This window comes from Parambassis ranga, chromosome 12 (assembly GCF_900634625.1).
Source record: "Parambassis ranga chromosome 12, fParRan2.1, whole genome shotgun sequence".
NCBI lineage: Eukaryota > Metazoa > Chordata > Actinopteri > Ambassidae > Parambassis > Parambassis ranga.
In genome coordinates, this window is record NC_041032.1 from 61,996 (window position 1) to 79,073 (window position 17,078).

At 42.1% G+C, this 17,078-nt stretch overlaps 1 protein-coding gene across 4 annotated transcripts in view; it reads left to right on the forward strand.

Moving 5' to 3' along the window:
• Positions 1 to 17,078, forward strand: part of grin3a (glutamate receptor, ionotropic, N-methyl-D-aspartate 3A) — a 72,431-nt gene that overhangs the window by 21,172 nt on the left and 34,181 nt on the right. For all 4 annotated transcript variants that reach the window (XM_028417479.1, XM_028417480.1, XM_028417481.1 and 1 more), the window contains exons 2-4: positions 1,157 to 1,887; positions 15,609 to 16,278; positions 16,605 to 16,988. In XM_028417479.1, coding sequence (XP_028273280.1) covers positions 1,157 to 1,887; positions 15,609 to 16,278; positions 16,605 to 16,988 — 1,785 coding nt within the window. The remainder of the gene's footprint in view (positions 1 to 1,156; positions 1,888 to 15,608; positions 16,279 to 16,604; positions 16,989 to 17,078) is intronic.

Consider the following 17,078-nt stretch of genomic DNA (forward strand, 5'->3'; position numbering starts at 1 on the left):
TCTTCTCACAATCAATGTGTTAACACGTCATGCATGAGGGGAAAAAACGTCAAATACCGGAAACCGTTATAATAATATAAAAATACCGTGATATAGAATTTTGGTCATACCGCCCAGCCCTAATATTAGGCTGTAATAAACTCTACAGTCCCAAAAGAATACAGAAAAAACATATAGCCCTAAATGGGCCCCTTGAACAGTGATGATTATTCTGTCCCTCTCCTGACAGTTCTCTCCCTCCTCCAGCTCTCCTACACAACTTGCATTCAGGTTACGTTTGCTGCATGTCAATGAAACGTGTGCTTGCACCTGAAACTCTGACCTCACTTGGAAACAAGAACTTGTATTTTCTGATTGGCCAAGAGGTTGCTAATTCCAGACAGTAGTGATGGGAATTTCGTCTCTTTTTAAGAGCCGGTTCTTATGGATAGGTTCACAAAGAGTCAGCTCTTTCGGCTCCCATGTGGCTCTTAATTTTTTTTTTCTTAGAATTAATTTATTATCAAAAATAATTTTTTTCATTTTTCTGAAATGAATTGGTAGTGTACAAAACATACATGATATCAAGGTGCATTATTTGTATGTGTAACAAAAAGACAGACAGTACAGAGTACTAAAAAGTAAATTTTTAAGTACATTGTTTCTTTTGGCCTTCACTGGAGACTTTAATCATGTCAAATTGAATTCCTGTCTCTCAAATTTTGTATCATTTTACTGACCATATTTGTACTATGCCAGAATATAGAGCTGTGCAAAATATATACAGGGTATATATTTTTTACGATTGATGTACCAGCCCATCATATCAATACTCCCTCTGGCAATCAGGAGGCGATGTAGTTCCCTGGCCAGTGCAACTTTTGCATCTTTTGTGTTGTCAGATCAAAAGTGATGCATGATTTTTGTGTCAGGGCACCCAGCTGAAATCTAGTTGACCCTCAGCAACTCTATCACCCTCACCTCTTTATTCCATGTATTTTCCTTTCATTTGTTTTGTTTCACATCTTACTCTAATTTCATTCCTTGTTTCTCACCTTCCTTTCAATATAAATCTTTCTCACTTCCAACAAACCCCCCTTCAAAAGTCATAAGTTCAAAAGTTGATTTCTTTTTTCAATCTCCAATTTGCCAATTTCTCTTACAAAAACCTTTACAGAATCCTCTACATTTCCAAATGGTGATGCAGACAGTGGAGGCCCCACCATCCCATCTACTCTACTCTCTGCTGATAATGAATGGCTGGTGGGACATCAGTGTTTTGCTCTGCCAGGAATGGAATATCAGTGACTTTCTCCTTCGCATCAAGAACAACACCCGCTTCCACCTGGGAACTCTTGTCAACCTTACAACCACCACTTCAACCTCATTGCCTTCTTTGTCATCATTATTATCATCAGCAGTAGCAGCAGGTACACCGTTGCAAGCAGAGGCATCATCCTTACCTTTTTTAACCTCTACAGCTTCATCATCTTCATCCACATCCTCTTCCTCCACACCAGACCAGCTGCAAGCTCTGATGCAACAGCTGGAGGCCCTGAGAGAACCTTCATCCACAACAGGATTAGTGACATTTGGGTGTGACATCCGTGATGTGCACCTCTTGTGGATCCTGGCCACTCGGATGTCGCTCCCAGACTTTCACTGGGTCTTGGGAGACAGTCAGAATGTGTCTGAGTTAAGAACAGAGGGTTTACCACTGGGGCTGCTGGCACATGGCGTTATGGGATCTGCCTCTCTGGATCACTATATTCATGATTCATTAGGGCTTGTGGCACGTACTGTGAGCTGTGCAGCCCAGGAAAATCCTGCCCTGGCACTCTTACCTGGAACTACCAACTGTATGGATGTACAGCAGAACAAAAGCAATTCCGGGGAATACCTGGCAAGGTAAGCAATGCTTTATGCAATAGTAATTTCTAATATACACTCAACAAAAATATAAACGCAACACTTTTGTTTTTGCTCCCATGTTTCATGAGATGGACTTGAAGATCTAAACTTCATTCCAGATACACAATATTACCATTCCTCTCAAACATTGTTCACAAATCTGTCTAAATGTGTGATAGTGAGCACTTCTGCTTTGCTGAGATAATCCATCCCACCTCACAGGTGTGCCACATCAAGATGCTGATCTGACATCATGATTAGTGCACAGGTGTACCTCAAACTGCCCACAATAAAAGGCCACCCTGAAATGTGCAGTTTTGTCAACCAGATCTGTTGCTCGTGCATTGAATGTTCATTTCTCCACCATAAGCCGTCTCCAAAGGCGTTTCAGAGAATATGGCAGTACATCCAACCGGCCTCACAACCGCAGACCACGAGTAACCACACCAGCCCAGGACCTCCACATCCAGCAGGTTCACCTCCGAGATCGTCTGAGACCAGCCACTCAGACAGCTGCTGAAACAATTGGTTTGCATAACCAAACAATTTCTGCACAAACTGTCAGAAACCGTCTCAGGGAAGCTCAACTGCATGCTCGTCGTCCTCATCGGGGTCTTAACCTGACTCCAGATCGTCGCCGTAACAGACTTGAGTGGGCAAATGCTCACATTCGATGGCGTCTAGCACGTTGGAGAGGTGTTCTCTTCACGGATGAATCTCGGTTTACATTGTTCAGGGCAGATGGCAGACAGCGTGTGTGGCATTGTGTGGGTGAGCGCTTTGCTGATGTCAATGTTGTGGATCGAGTGGCCCATGGTGGTGGTGGGGTCATGGTATGGGCAGGCATCTGTTATGGACGAAGAACACAGGTGCATTTTATTGATGGCATTTTGAATGCACAGAGATACCGTGATGAGATCCTGAGGCCCATTGTTGTGCCATACATCCATGAACATCACCTCATGTTTCAGCAAGATAATGCACGGCCCTATGTTGCAAGGATCTGTACACAATTCTTGGAAGCTGAAAATGTCCCAGTTCTTGCATGGCCAGCATACTCACCGGACATGTCACCCATTGAACATGTTTGGGATGTGCTTGACCGGCGTATACGACAGCGTGCACCAGTTCCCACTAATATCCAGCAACTTCGCACAGCCATTGAAGAGGAGTGGACCAACATTCCACAGGCCACAATAGACAATCTGATAAACCCTATGCGAAGAAGATGTGTTGCACTGCATGAGGCAAATGGTGGTCACACCAGATACTGACTGGTTCTGAGTCCCCAGACCGCCAATAAAGCAGAAACAAAATGCACATTTCAGGGTGGCCTTTTATTGTGGGCAGTTTAAGGTACACCTGTGCACTAATCATGATGTCAGATCAGCATCTTGATGTGGCACACCTGTGAGGTGGGATGGATTATCTCAGCAAAGCAGAAGTGCTCACTATCACACATTTAGACAGATTTGTGAACAATGTTTGAGAGGAATGGTAATATTGTGTATCTGGAATGAAGTTTAGATCTTCAAGTCCATCTCATGAAACATGGGAGCAAAAACAAAAGTGTTGCGTTTATATTTTTGTTGAGTGTATATCTTAATAATGTCTTTTGTCACTGGCATAAATGGATAGTTTTAACACCATTTCTTGAAATGAAGACAACAAAACCAGTAACAGGCAGTGTTACTTATAACTCTAGGGCTGAATTAATGGAGTGATTATTCATGTTTTAGCCAATTTTCATGACTTGATTGGAATTTTCAGTTAACATGTAGATTCACATGCACATTCAATGTTGCCTCCCGAGCACAGGTCAGGTGGAGGAGGAGAGGAAGAGGTAGATAAAACAGAGAGGATGAAAGAGACAGAGGAACAAACATGCAGCAAACATCATACATTACAGAGAACAAACATGGCGGGTTATTAATGTTGTCAAGCAAGCTGAAAGACAGGCTGGTGCAGACAATAATCACTAGTTTGTTCAAGGCCCGACTACAGGTCAACATGCATATCTAAAGGCGAGACCTACTGAAAGATATATGTAAGTGTGTGTGTGCGACAGCAACACAACACGGACTACACAACAAACGACACAACAGACACACGGGACAACAGCGTGGATTTAGAAATTTGGATTTTTTATATATCTATTTGTTGTTGGAGGAAGAGGAGAGACGGCTCCAGCAGCAGCAAAACCAGTGATGGCTCATTTTTTTCAGGCTGGAAGAGCGCAGTGGGGAGGTAACGTTAAGCTGCTTTTTTAACCCATATTATGAATCGTAATTAATATACCAGTTACTGAGCAAATGCTAGCCATATAACCAGTAGATTGACAAATACGATTGAATGTAATTAATGTTTTTTTTCCAATTGTAGGACTTGATACAAGGTTCTGTTTGTAATTTTAATTCTTTAAATTAAATAGCTAAATGTGTAAGAACCCTGCAAATAACCCTGACTTAAATCACTGCTTTAATGTGTCATTAAGCACCTCACCTTTGTGCCTCAGGTATGTCACTACACCAAAGAATTATTGCTAGTTGGAGGAGCCAGTGGTGCTCCCTGGCAGGATCAGCTGTCTGTCCTGGAGGAGGATGTACTGACCATCATTACCTTTGGAGGGTGAGTATACATATTTTATAGCTATTCATATATTAAGCTGCTTTGGAAGCCGCTCTGTTGAAGTAATTATTATTTTTGCCCGTTTCAAAAACATTTAGGTAACATGGCAGCCGCCGATCATCAGCCCTGCAAACCCCAGATGATGTCCCACTCACAGCCAGAGGACTCCAAGGTCTTCAACGTGGCATCCCATCCAGTCCAGCAGCACCACCAAGGACTCCTGCTCAGCCAAACATTTAAATATATGTTCTTTGTAAATAGTATTTTCTGCTGATCTTTTATAAAAAATCAATTAAATAATAAATTACTTCTCTCTCTCTCTCCAATCTCATGTCCTCCGTTATCAATTGTCAGATTTCATCTGTTTCCCTCTGCTCCTCCTACAACAAAATGACAACCGGCAAAATGACCGTTAATAATAATAAAGATAATATTGCTCCTCAAGTGAACTACAGTAAACAGTCAAGAAACAACATTCAATCAAAATGTTTAGTTTACGCTTACAGCGCCTCGTATCAACAGAACGTCATGTTTTCAAATATACAACTATCACTTTTTTAATGCCGCTATCACTACTAGCATTTTAAAAATCCCTCAAACTACTGTCCTTTACTTACATTTAAATGTGAATTCGGCACTACTACCGGTGCCGCTGCTGCTCGCTTGGTCCGTCATTTTACTGTTGAAAAACTAATACCAAAACTATAACACAAAACCCTTAGGCAAAAGACAAAATACTACGAGGAACTCAGACACAGACTATATACACCAGGGAGTAGGGAGACAATGAAACACAGGTGAGACACATTAGGGCTAAGGAAGGGATCCCCAGTAGGAGGGAGCACACGAGGGAGAGGAAGACAAGACACATGAAACGAGAGGGAAGTCAGTGCACAAAAAATATAAAATAAAACAGGAAATAACAAAACCTACAAAATAAGACCTGGCTCGAAGACACCGCCCTGTGTCTCGCACTTGTGTCCGGCTCCCACACTAATCCTGACATTATTAACTAATCTGGAGAATAAACATGAGATTTTATACAGAAGTAATATACATAAAGAAGAAAAAAAATAAATGGTGTTGTAGTGATGGTTATAAAGAATGTAGAGTTTTGAGATCAATGTGTGGGTGTGAGGCAGTGTTAATTTTGTTGACGAATCATTTTCGTCATAGTTTTCGTTAATGACCTTTTTTTGCTGATAAAAATGAGGCGATAACTAAAGAAAAACTAACGCACGGTGCCAAAAATGAAGACGAAATGTATTGACACTTTCGTCAACGAATAAAAACGAGATGAAATTATTGATGGAGACGAGATCCAATCAGAGCAAATTTTGTTTGTGGAAGGGAGGGACGAATCAGGAGACGGCGGCAGAGAGCCAATCAGAAGTGATCTCTCTGCGTAAGGACGTTACCCCGCGATGCTGGAAGAAGGCGTACTCATGCATGGTAACACAAAACAGGAGAAGAACAGACACACGGACACGTTTGATGTCAAGACAAACAAGATGGTTTGCAAACCGTGTGGAGCGACTATCAGCGGTAAAAACACAACAAACCTGAAGCTACATTTGCAGACGAGTCATCTTAACTTCCGTTCAAAGATACACGTGACACAATCTATAAAGTAGGACACCGCTGCTGATGGTTTTACAGCATGCGCACCGTTTCTAAGTTGTCACTGAAGTATTTTGCTGTAGTTATGGAGTATTCATGAAGAAGGTCATGACTGAACAGTTTATTCAGGGAGAGCAGCTCACTGTTCACTGGTTCTTTTGTGAAAAGGTAATAGCAATTAAAGAAAGAGGTGTTTGTTTCAAATAACAAAAGTTAAAGCTGTGCCTGTTTTTATTGCACTTCAAACCTCAATTATTTCATGAAAAAATATATATCATAGAATTTTAGTTGACAATGTCTGCTGTGGATTTAGTCGACTAAAATTCTATGATATTTATTTTTATTTATTATTAAAATTGTTTGATATTTAGTCAACTAAAACTAGACTAAAAGTTAAAAAATGTTGATGACTAAAATGTGACTAAAATCAAATGACATTTTAGTCACAAGACTAAAATAAAAACTAAATCAGAAATTGCTGCCAAAATTAACACTGGTGTGAGGAAGTTGTAGCTTCCTAGGTGCAGCTCTCATGATGACTTCAAGTGGGCTCTCCTCAAGGCACCATGTGTTCAGGGCATGTGCTAGTTCTCAGTTGTAACATCAGTTGGTACACAGTAGGCAGCTGTTCTATCTGCTGGATCTTCAGTTGGGTTGATGGGAAAAAACTAAGCTTCTCAAAATGAAGTTTCATAAAACAACAAGGCTCAAGATGATGTTAGGCATGTTTAAGAAAACAGGAAAATCACACGAGAGCTTAGAAAGATTGAAGAAAACACTTGTTAAATAAGGCTTGGAACCTAATCTTCATGAATATCAAAAATAATTTACTCAAACTATAACTTTCATTCATATAGTATATAACACAAAGAACACAAGAGTGTAAAGTTTCTTTTGGAATACATGAATCCTGTTATCCTTATTAGTGCATTCCAAGTATCTATATTGATGTATTGAATTAGCTGTCCAACTTTCCAGTGTGGATTGCTGAGTGATTTCCTAGTCTTTGAAGAGTGTCATAATTTAGTATTTTGGTCATTTGTTGTTTTGTTGTTTGTAATTTAATATTCCTGGTTTCTTTGTTATTTTTGTAGTTTTGGGGTTTTTCTGGTGTTCCCTGTGTTGTCCTGTTTGTCCTGCCTTTTGTGATTGTTTGCCCCACCCTAATGTGTTTCACCTGTGTCTTGTTACCTTGTTTCCTTGTTACCTTATTTAAGTCCTGTGTTTCCCTTTGTTTGTGCCGGATTGTCTTGTTACCTTGTGTCGTGCATGACCTCACAAGACCATCACGACCTGGAAACAGTTCCTCAATTCGTCCCAGCTTCCAGCTCTGCCTTGGGGTTTTATCCTTTTTATTATTATCCTCTCCCGGGGGGGTCTTCGAATCAGCGGCCTCTCTGCTCGAGCTTTCCCCCCTTTCGGACGTGGTCCTCACGACGGGGTGTAGGACGCCAATGCACATTCACAATTATTGTATTAATAAAAATAATAAAGTGAAATAAAGTGACTGTCTGAGCAGACCTCAGGTGTTCAGGAGGGCTGTTCCACAGGTGAGCTGCAGAATAACTGAATCCTGCTTCACTCTGTTTGAGTGTTCACCCTGGGTACACACAGTAGGCCTGTCCCAGATGATCTCAGGCATCTAGATGGTTCATAGGGAACCAATAAGTCCAGGATGTATTTTGATCCAAGACCATTCAGTGCTTTGTAGACCAAGAGTAAAGTTTTGAAATGTATCCTTTGACTCACAGGAAGCCAGTGCAGTGAGGACCGGTGTGATGTGGTCCATTTTCCTGGTATTACTCAGAACTCTAGCAGCAGCATTTTGGGCCAGCTGCAGCTGCCTGACTGATTTTTTGCTAAGACCTGTGAGGACGCCGTTACAATAATCTAGCCTACTGAAAATAAATGCATGAATAAGTTTTTCTACCACCTGAAAAACATTGCTAGGATTAAGGGCTTTCTGTCCAAACAAGACACCTTGTTTGGACAGAAAGCCCTTAATCCTAGCAATGTTTTTCAGGTGGTAATAGGCAGACTTAATAATGGCTTTTACATGGGTGTTAAAGTTCAGGTCTGAGTCGAGAATTACACCGAGATTTCTGGCTTGATTTGTGACCTTCAGTGACATGGAGTCAAGGTAAGCACTGATCTTAGCTCTTTCATTTTTGGGGCCAAAAACAATCATCTCTGTTTTGTCAGCATTGAGCTGACAAAACCTTGAATTTGAATTTATCACAGCTACAGCTTCAGTCAGGATAGTGCATTTTCCTCAAATTTAAGTTTAGCTCTGCCGAGCACTTTCCTCAGAATGACTTTGACTAACCTTACAAGCCTCTCCCAAAATCCGCCCCACCAAGCTGCTCTTTCAGCAATAAACCGCCAGGTGATGCCCTTTTCAGAGAAGAAAGCTCGTAACTGTGGATCTTTGATGCTCTTTAAAAGTTCCTGATCAGCTCACTTAAATGTCTTGGCATTATCTGAATATATGACCCTGCATAACCCCCTTCTTGATATAAATCTTTTCAGGGCTAGCAGGAAATTTTCAGTGGACAGGTCAGAGACCAGCTTTTAATGTACTGCTCTGGTTACAGCGCAAGTAAACAGTGCAATATATGATTTTTTCATAGAGCTCTGTTCCTTCACATAAAGCGGGCCTGCAAAGTCCACACCTGTGACCTCAAATGGTGGTGACTGTTATTCTGTCCCTTGGTAGTGGTGCAGTATTCTGTTGTCCAGCCTTTGCCTTGAATTTCTTGGAAAGTGCACATGTTGACACAACTCTCTTGACTATCTGCCGTGCCCTCAAAATCCAGTATTTCTCTCTGGTTTGCACTAAAGTGTCTCGTACACCTGAGTGCATCATCTTCTCATATTGATCCTGCACCAACATTTCTGTGTATTGGTGGTTGCTGGGTAGAATCCATGGGTGCTTTTCTGTGTATGAGAAATCAGAATACTGGAGCCTTCCTCCAACACTAAGGAGCTCATCTTCATCCAGAAACGGCTTCAGCTCTCGGATTCTGGAATCAGTGTTGGGGCTTTTTCCTGCTTTCAGGGCTGAAACTCTTGACTCTGAGTTATCTTAATCCAGTATTTTTCTGCTTCCTGTAGCTCTTCTGCTCGCAGTTCACCACACATTTTTGTGCTGGAGCATGTGTTGGTGATAAACCTCTTTATCCAGGCTGTCACTCTGAACACAGTTTTAAGCTTACTGTATCTTTCCCGACAAAAGACAGGTTTTAAGGGCTCTGTGTTCTGATGAACCAGCTGTACAGCAACCTGATATGAGTTCAGCGTTCACCTCATCTTCTTCAACAGCATCCTGAGTGTTCTCTTAATGGTCAGGTAATATCAGAACACAAGGACCGTTCCACCATAATGCACTCTGCTGCAGGTCCTGTACAGTTAGACCTCTAGAAGGAGGGTCAGCTAGGTTCAGTTTACCTTTACAGTGTGACCATGACTGTGGGTCGGTTAGAGACTGGATTTCTGTCACCCTGTTTGATACAAACTGTTTCCACTTGTGAGCAGAACTTTGGATCCAGTGTAGCACAATCATTGAGTCTGTCCACAGTCTGATTTGCCTCCTGTCCATCTGCAGTGCTTTTATGAGGGTGCTCCCGAGCCTGGCTGCTATTACAGCTCCCATCAGCTCCAGGCGTGGCAGGGTCATTGTTTTGAGAAGGGCCACCATGGACTTGGATGCAACCAGGCTTGTTGCCAATTATCCATCCTTCGTTTCTCCCTGTAGATAAGCAACTGCACTGTAGGCCTTTTCACTGGCATCACAGAATACATGTAGTTTTAAATCCTTTCTGTTCTGTGGCTGCAGGTGTGTTCTGTACCACCGTGGGATTGACAACTGGTGCAGTTGAGGAAGCTGAACACCACTGCTGACATGTTTTTGTCAGATCAGGTGGTAATTCCTTATCCCACTCAAGCCCTTTCTTCCACATTTCTTGAAAGAGACACTTTATCCTGATGGTGAAGGGTGTCAAAAATCCCAGAGGATCGAAAATCTAAGCAGAGGACTGTAGAACACTTCGTTTGGTGTTTTTTCTTTCTTTCAGAATGATAAGCAGCCCTCTAAGGTCGACAAACACCAACTGACAAAGTCATCAGCTGGTGTTTGTCGACCTTAGAGGGCTGCTTATCGTTGGTGGTCTCCACACTAAGCCCAGTACCTTCAGCACTGATCCGTGGGTTTCTGGTTCTGTAGTGCAGTCCATCAAGCTCTCTTGCCATTTTTCTTTGAGCTCAGGAGAATTTGTCATCCATTTGCATAGATCCATTCCTGTAGCTGACATAATGTTCTTTGCTGCTGTGGTTACAGCATGGGCCTCTGTCACCTCACATGCACTTGCAATAAAGTCATCCACATAGAGTGAGGAGCTTATGGTTTCTACCACGTGTGGATGTTCTGACTCATATTTTTTCAAATGCTTTCTTATGGTTGCTGCAAGCAAGAATGGGCTTGATGAAGCTCCAAACACCACTCTTGTCATTCTCAGCACACATAGCTTCTCATCCTGCTCCTCTGTTGGTTGTCCTGCGAACCACAGAAATCTTACAGAATCCCAGTCTTGTTCTGACAGTGATATCTGCAGAAATGCCTTCTTGATGTCTGCCATGTATGCAATTTCATGCAGTCTGAACTTAATCAAAACACTCATCAGATCTGGATTTAGATTGGGCCCTGTTAAAAGGCAGTCATTTAATAAGGGGCTTCCTTCTTTGTGGGATGAAGCCTTTTCAATCCTTCCAGCCTCCTTTTAGCAATGCATTAATTATTCTGGAGTGGAGGATGGTTTTGTCGCCATGGCAATTCCACTTGGTAATGTCCATCCTTAAAGAAGAGGTTTCTTCAAACCGCTGCAGTGCCTCATCATCCTCTGGACTCTCAGGTTTCTCGTTTGTGATACCCAGAGATTTAAGTTCCCAGATGCATGCAGTTGTTTGGCAATTTGTGCATCCTCACTGAGCTGGATGTCCATCCAAGGGTGCTCTCTAATGCCACCAGGCTCTCTGTCAGTCTCTCTATCCTGCCTGACACTTATCTTCCAGTAGTAGTCCGAACCAATTAACACAGAAAGTTCAGGTTTATGATCTCCAGGGAAGTCTGCGAGGTTGAGACCTCTCTTTTTCATCTCCTTCTGTATGTGCTCATCTGGGACTTTCATCACTGCAGTACACACTTTTGGGGTCACAACTGCCTCTATTTCAATATGCTGCTGGTTATCCCAGACATTCTCCAAACTGAGTTTCACTATGTTGCGCTTCACTGTTGTCGGAGCAGGGGAACCAAATGTGTGAAAGGTAAGAGTCCCTTGTTTGACGACAGGTAACTGTAGTGCCTTTGCCACATTCTCATGCACTAAACTGCCCTGGCTTCCTCCATCAAGTAAGCAACGGACTATCTTCCTGCCTGAGGGTCCAACCATCGTGGTCAGGCTCCTTGTGGTCAGTTTGGGGAATTACAGAGGAAACAACCGTGTCTGTATTTTCTGAAACAGCAGTTGGGGAAACATCATTTCCTACACAAATCATCATCATGCTTGCCTCCACATGTAGCACATGACAGTTTTGATCTGCAGAACATTGCAATGTGTTTGGGTCCTAAACAGATATAGCACCTGCCAAGCTTCTTCAGCTTTTCCTTGCTGTGGTCAGGGCAATTTTCAGACATGTGTTCAGCACTGTCACAGAAAAGGCAGCTTTGTATTTTTTGATGGGCTGTGTGTAGTGTTGCTGCTGATGTCATACTTGGTTTCTTTAGCTTCATGTCACGGGCTGAGTATGATTTGCTAAATGTTTTGTGTACAGACTCACTGTCTCTCTGATTGCAAGATCCTGTAATATGTGAAGCTCTGTACTCAAGAGCCATGTCCTCTGGCATCATCTGGAGCAGTATTGGGCATAACATGCCTCCATACGTGTCTGATACCACTCCCAGAGATTCCAGGCTCCTGATCTGGATCTCACAGTCATCATATAATTTCCTCAAAGCACTTACATCAGATGATTTTTTCACTGGAGTGAGATTAAGCAACTTTGATGTGTGAGCATTTACAATGAGATCTTTTCCTTCCAAATCTAGTTTGGAGTATATCCACTGCAGCATCGTAATTACTCTCTGTTAACGTGAGCCCTGCTACTGCCTTTGCAGCCGTTCCTGTGAGGTAAGTTTTCAGGTAAGTAAACTTCTCTCTTATACAAAGGGCATCATTGCAGTGAATAGCAGTCACATATTGGTTCCAGAATTCCTGCCATAAACTTACATCTCCATTAAACTTACTCAATAATCAGCTTTGGCAGTCTCACTGTCTGGTTGCTCTGCTGAGAGCCAGCAGAATGTGCGCTGACGTCACTTAGCCGGTACGGCTGGAGGTTGCCAATACTCACAGTCTCATGTTCCCTGAGCATTCAGTGAGCGTGCGTCTTCAAACTGATGATGCGGTCTCTGTATTCCTCTGCTAGTTCAACCTCTGATTCAACGTCCGCCAGCGAAGTGTGTTCTTCCATCACACGATCAAGTTCGCACAAACTGTCCTCCTTTGCCGCTAATACAGCGAGCATCTCTCTCACACGGCCAACATCCGGATCTTCCTTTAGTAATTCACTATCCATATTATTCAACAGTCTTGTAGTAGAACTCCGTATTGTCCGATGCTTTGTCTTTAACTTTTCAATACGTTGTCCCTCAACGTCCAACCATTGTCCGTTATTTCTTTCTTTGTCTGCCATTACCGCAGCAATCCTGGGTTTCGGCACCAAAAAATCTAATGCAGCGTAGACGTACTAAAAAATGACGAGACGAAACTCAAGTCTTGACGATTGAAAAGGTTTAGTGGATTAAAAAAGGTAAAAACAATACATGCTGACGTGCGCATACGAGAGAACAGCTGATCACACCGGCTCACCAAACAACAACAACAACAAGAACACCTGAAAAAGTTATGATGTTGTACGTCTCTTCAGCTCCTAGAGCATTATGGGTATTAAGTACCCTCAAACAGTCTAATGCCTATAAATATTATCCTACACTCTAACTAAACATTTAAACCAACTCTACTGTATCCCTTTAACTGGTTATCTATCACATATTAATTTCGATTAAATTAATTCATTAACTAGACAACTAGATTTTCCTTATATAAATAAATTCTCAACAGAGGGGTCCGGCTGAATCAGGAAATCTAAAATTCAGCCTCCGCTTTGGCTGACCAAACAAAGGGGACGTGAGACTTATCAGGGGAGCCACAACCGAACTGTAGCCCCGGATAAACCTATGGAGGAAGCTTGTGAAGCCCAGGAACTCCTGTGTTGTTTTCGGTTGTCCAAGGTTGGCCACTCCAGAACGGCTTTGACCTTCCCCGGACCAGGTCTCACACAGAACATCGTTTATCAGATTTTGAAACACTGCAGGAGTATTCGTAAAACCAAATGGCATACCTAATTATTCAGTTTGGTGAAAATATGAGCCTCCTGCAGTGTTTTAAAACCTGTGTTCATTAACCCTTTCCACCCCACAACCCCCATTTTTGGGGGCCTTTGCAGCTGGCCAACAATAAGAACAACTAGAACAGGGCATTTCCTGAAGAAAATGCAAGTTTGATTGCTGCAGCTGAAGCATTGCTTTGAATGCTGATGATAAGGATTGCTCTGAATTGCTGGAGAATCAGAGCAAGTTAGAGCTGTGTATGCCTCTGTGTGTCAGCCTGTCACCATGGTTACAGCAGAGGAGACATCAAAAACCACTTCAACTTTGAGAGCCTGGCGTGCGGAAATCATTTGGAATTAGAAAATTCTGATTTGATAGAGCAGCATCTAATGAGCGTGTTAAGACTAAAATAGAGTGTGTAGCTTGAAATTTATAGGAGATACATTTGGCAGATGACCCTTGTTGAAAGGCTCTCTCATAGACTCCGAAATGACACCGAAATTGCCTAATATTTGAAAAACTATAAGTTTTTAAAAAAAACTTGAAGTTGACCCAGAATGTCCTCTGTGAGATGAACATTTTGATAGTTGAATGGCTGAAATCGGTCAATGTATGCTGAAGATACGCTGCGCCAAAAAACATACGGAAGAATTAAAAAGAAGAAGAAAGACAGTGAAGAACAATAGTTTGATTGCCTAGCAACAGCAATCAAACTAATAAAACACTGCAAAAGTAGGTAGGTAAGATTGGGGATGTAGCCGTAGATGTCGCTAGCCCTATTTTAGGGGGGCTTCCCCCCCCTATCTGTCAACCCTAGTGACGTCCATGGATGTAGCTCAGTGGTAGAGTGCATGCTTTGTATGTATGAGGCTCCGAGTTTAATACCTGGCATCTCCATGCCAGTTTACACTAAAATGACACTTTACAATGTCATTTTAGTGTAGTCACTGTAGGATGCTCTAGTCATGATCCACCTGATGACTATTTTATTTTATTTATTTTATTTTATCCTTTTCTATTTTAACCCATGCATGCTTCTTATTACATATACTGTTATATGCTTTATATATGCACTAATCACTAATCACAACAAGTGATTAGTGCATACAGAGTGAAGAGGTTTCACATTACTAGGGTAATCTTATCTTGTGTACCTAGCTAGTGGGGAAACAAGTTAGAATATGACCACAGGAGGATACTTTAATACTGCAAGTTTTGAAACCAGAAAGCCCTTTAATGAGCACTAGTATCATTAGTATAGGTGTAGTTGGCATTTAAAAATTGAAGAGAAACATTGCATGCACAATCTATGCCTGGCCCTTACAACTGCTCAAATGGTTGTATCAAAGACCAGGTGTATCAATAACATGCAAATAATGAGGCTTCCAGAATGCACATGATTTGAATTTTTTTTTTCATAATCATTTACTGCATCTTTGCTCTGCAATTTAGGATTTAAAGTTAGCCTCTGTGTTACTGCTTCATGCACACAGTTTAATAGGGCTGCTAGGACTGGGGAAATTCAGGTTTGGAGGGCTGTCAGCTTAAAGCTGTCTTTTTTCTGTGTGATTAATTGGATTCCTGGGTGATGTTTTTATGTGGATGCTCATGTTGATTCTACGCAAAACCCAATGCTCTCACAGAAAATCCCTGGCATTTGTGTGTAAATTTACTTGTGCATCAGCTATAAATATAGAACATGTTATATCCTGCTTTCCCTGGACCAATGTATGTAAAACCTTTTTACCCTGTATTATATTCAATATTTGGGCTCAACCCAATGCTTTGATTCATGACAGAATGATTCAACATTAAATGCTATTGTGGATGAACAAAAGCATATTAGAAAATAAAAAACACCACTTTATTTTATCTATCAAAAAGTGTCTGCAAAGCCCATTTACATCTGCTTTTGCTCAATAGTGTTTACAGGTAATGCTCACATTCTAAAATTAATGTGCTTTTCTTTCTTTCCATTCTTGTTTCACTCTCATTCTCACTCTGACGTCCATATTTCATCACTCAGATTTCTAGCCAATACATCCTTTGAAGGCCAGAGTGGTTTTATATCCAGAGACAGTTACAGCCAAAATGTCATCTCCGAGGCCCATCATTACATCTGGTCCCTTCAGCTGGACCCCTTAGGACAGCCAACCTGGACGCGCCTGGGACGCTGGCGCAGGGGTAGAGTTTTGATGGACCAGGGTGCCTGGGCAAGCCATCCAGGTTCAAGAGGCGAAAGTGACTGGCGCCGACCCACTCGCTTACACATGCGAGTGGTGACACTGGTGGAGCACCCATTTGTATTTACCCGTGAGGTGGATAGGGATGGTATGTGTCCTGCAGGCCAGCTGTGCCTGGACCCACTCACCAATGACTCTTTAATTTTGGAAGAACTTTTCCAGAATCTTAGTGGACCAAATGGATCTGTTCCAAGAGACCTGAAGAAATGTTGTTATGGTTATTGCATTGACCTGTTGGAGAAGCTAGCAGAGGACATGGGATTCACTTTTGACCTCTATATTGTTGGTGATGGAAAATATGGTGGATTTAAGAACGGTCGCTGGACAGGATTGGTCGGTGACCTGCTCAGTGGTGCTGCTCATCTGGCAGTGACATCGTTTAGCATTAATTCAGCCAGAAGCCAGGTCATTGACTTCACCTCACCCTTCTTCTCCACCAGCCTAGGTATCCTGGTCAGTACAACTCTTCTCTTACTGACTTGTTTTTCACTGATTTCTCTACTTCATACTTCTCTTTCTGTTACTCTATTGTGGCTGGTATGAATATGACAGGATGTTGTGCAAAAATAGATGTTTATTGTTTGTTGTCAGTATATTGCTTTCTAATGTTTTTTTTGGGGGGAGAACTTATTATTACAAAACTGCAATGTTCCATTAGGTCTGCATTAGTTCATCATCAGAATGTGACAAAAAAAATCAAGGCAAAGACAAAGGTTTTATTAATTATTGTACTTTTTTATGGTGGCACTTGAGAATGATATCAATCCACTCCTGTCCAGGTTCGTACATGTGACACCGCTGCACCCATTGGCGCCTTCATGTGGCCTCTGCATTGGTCCATGTGGCTCGGGATCTTTGTTTCCCTTCACGTGACTGCCATCTTCCTTACCTTGTATGAGTGGCACAGCCCATTTGGAATGACACCACGTGGACGCAACCGCAACCGAGTGTTCTCTTTCTCCTCAGCGCTAAATGTATGCTATGCCATTCTGTTTGGGAGAACTGTAGCCATCAAGCCCCCAAAGTGCTGGACAGGTCGTCTGTTGATGAACCTCTGGGCCATCTTCTGTCTGTTCTGTCTTTCCACCTACACTGCTAACCTGGCTGCTGTGATGGTCGGGGAGAAGACATATGAACAACTATCAGGGATACATGATCCAAAGGTACATCATAGGATTGGGAAATGCGACAAATCTATCCACTTCATTTAACTATTTTATTTTCTCTCTAAACACATAAAATGCAAATATAAT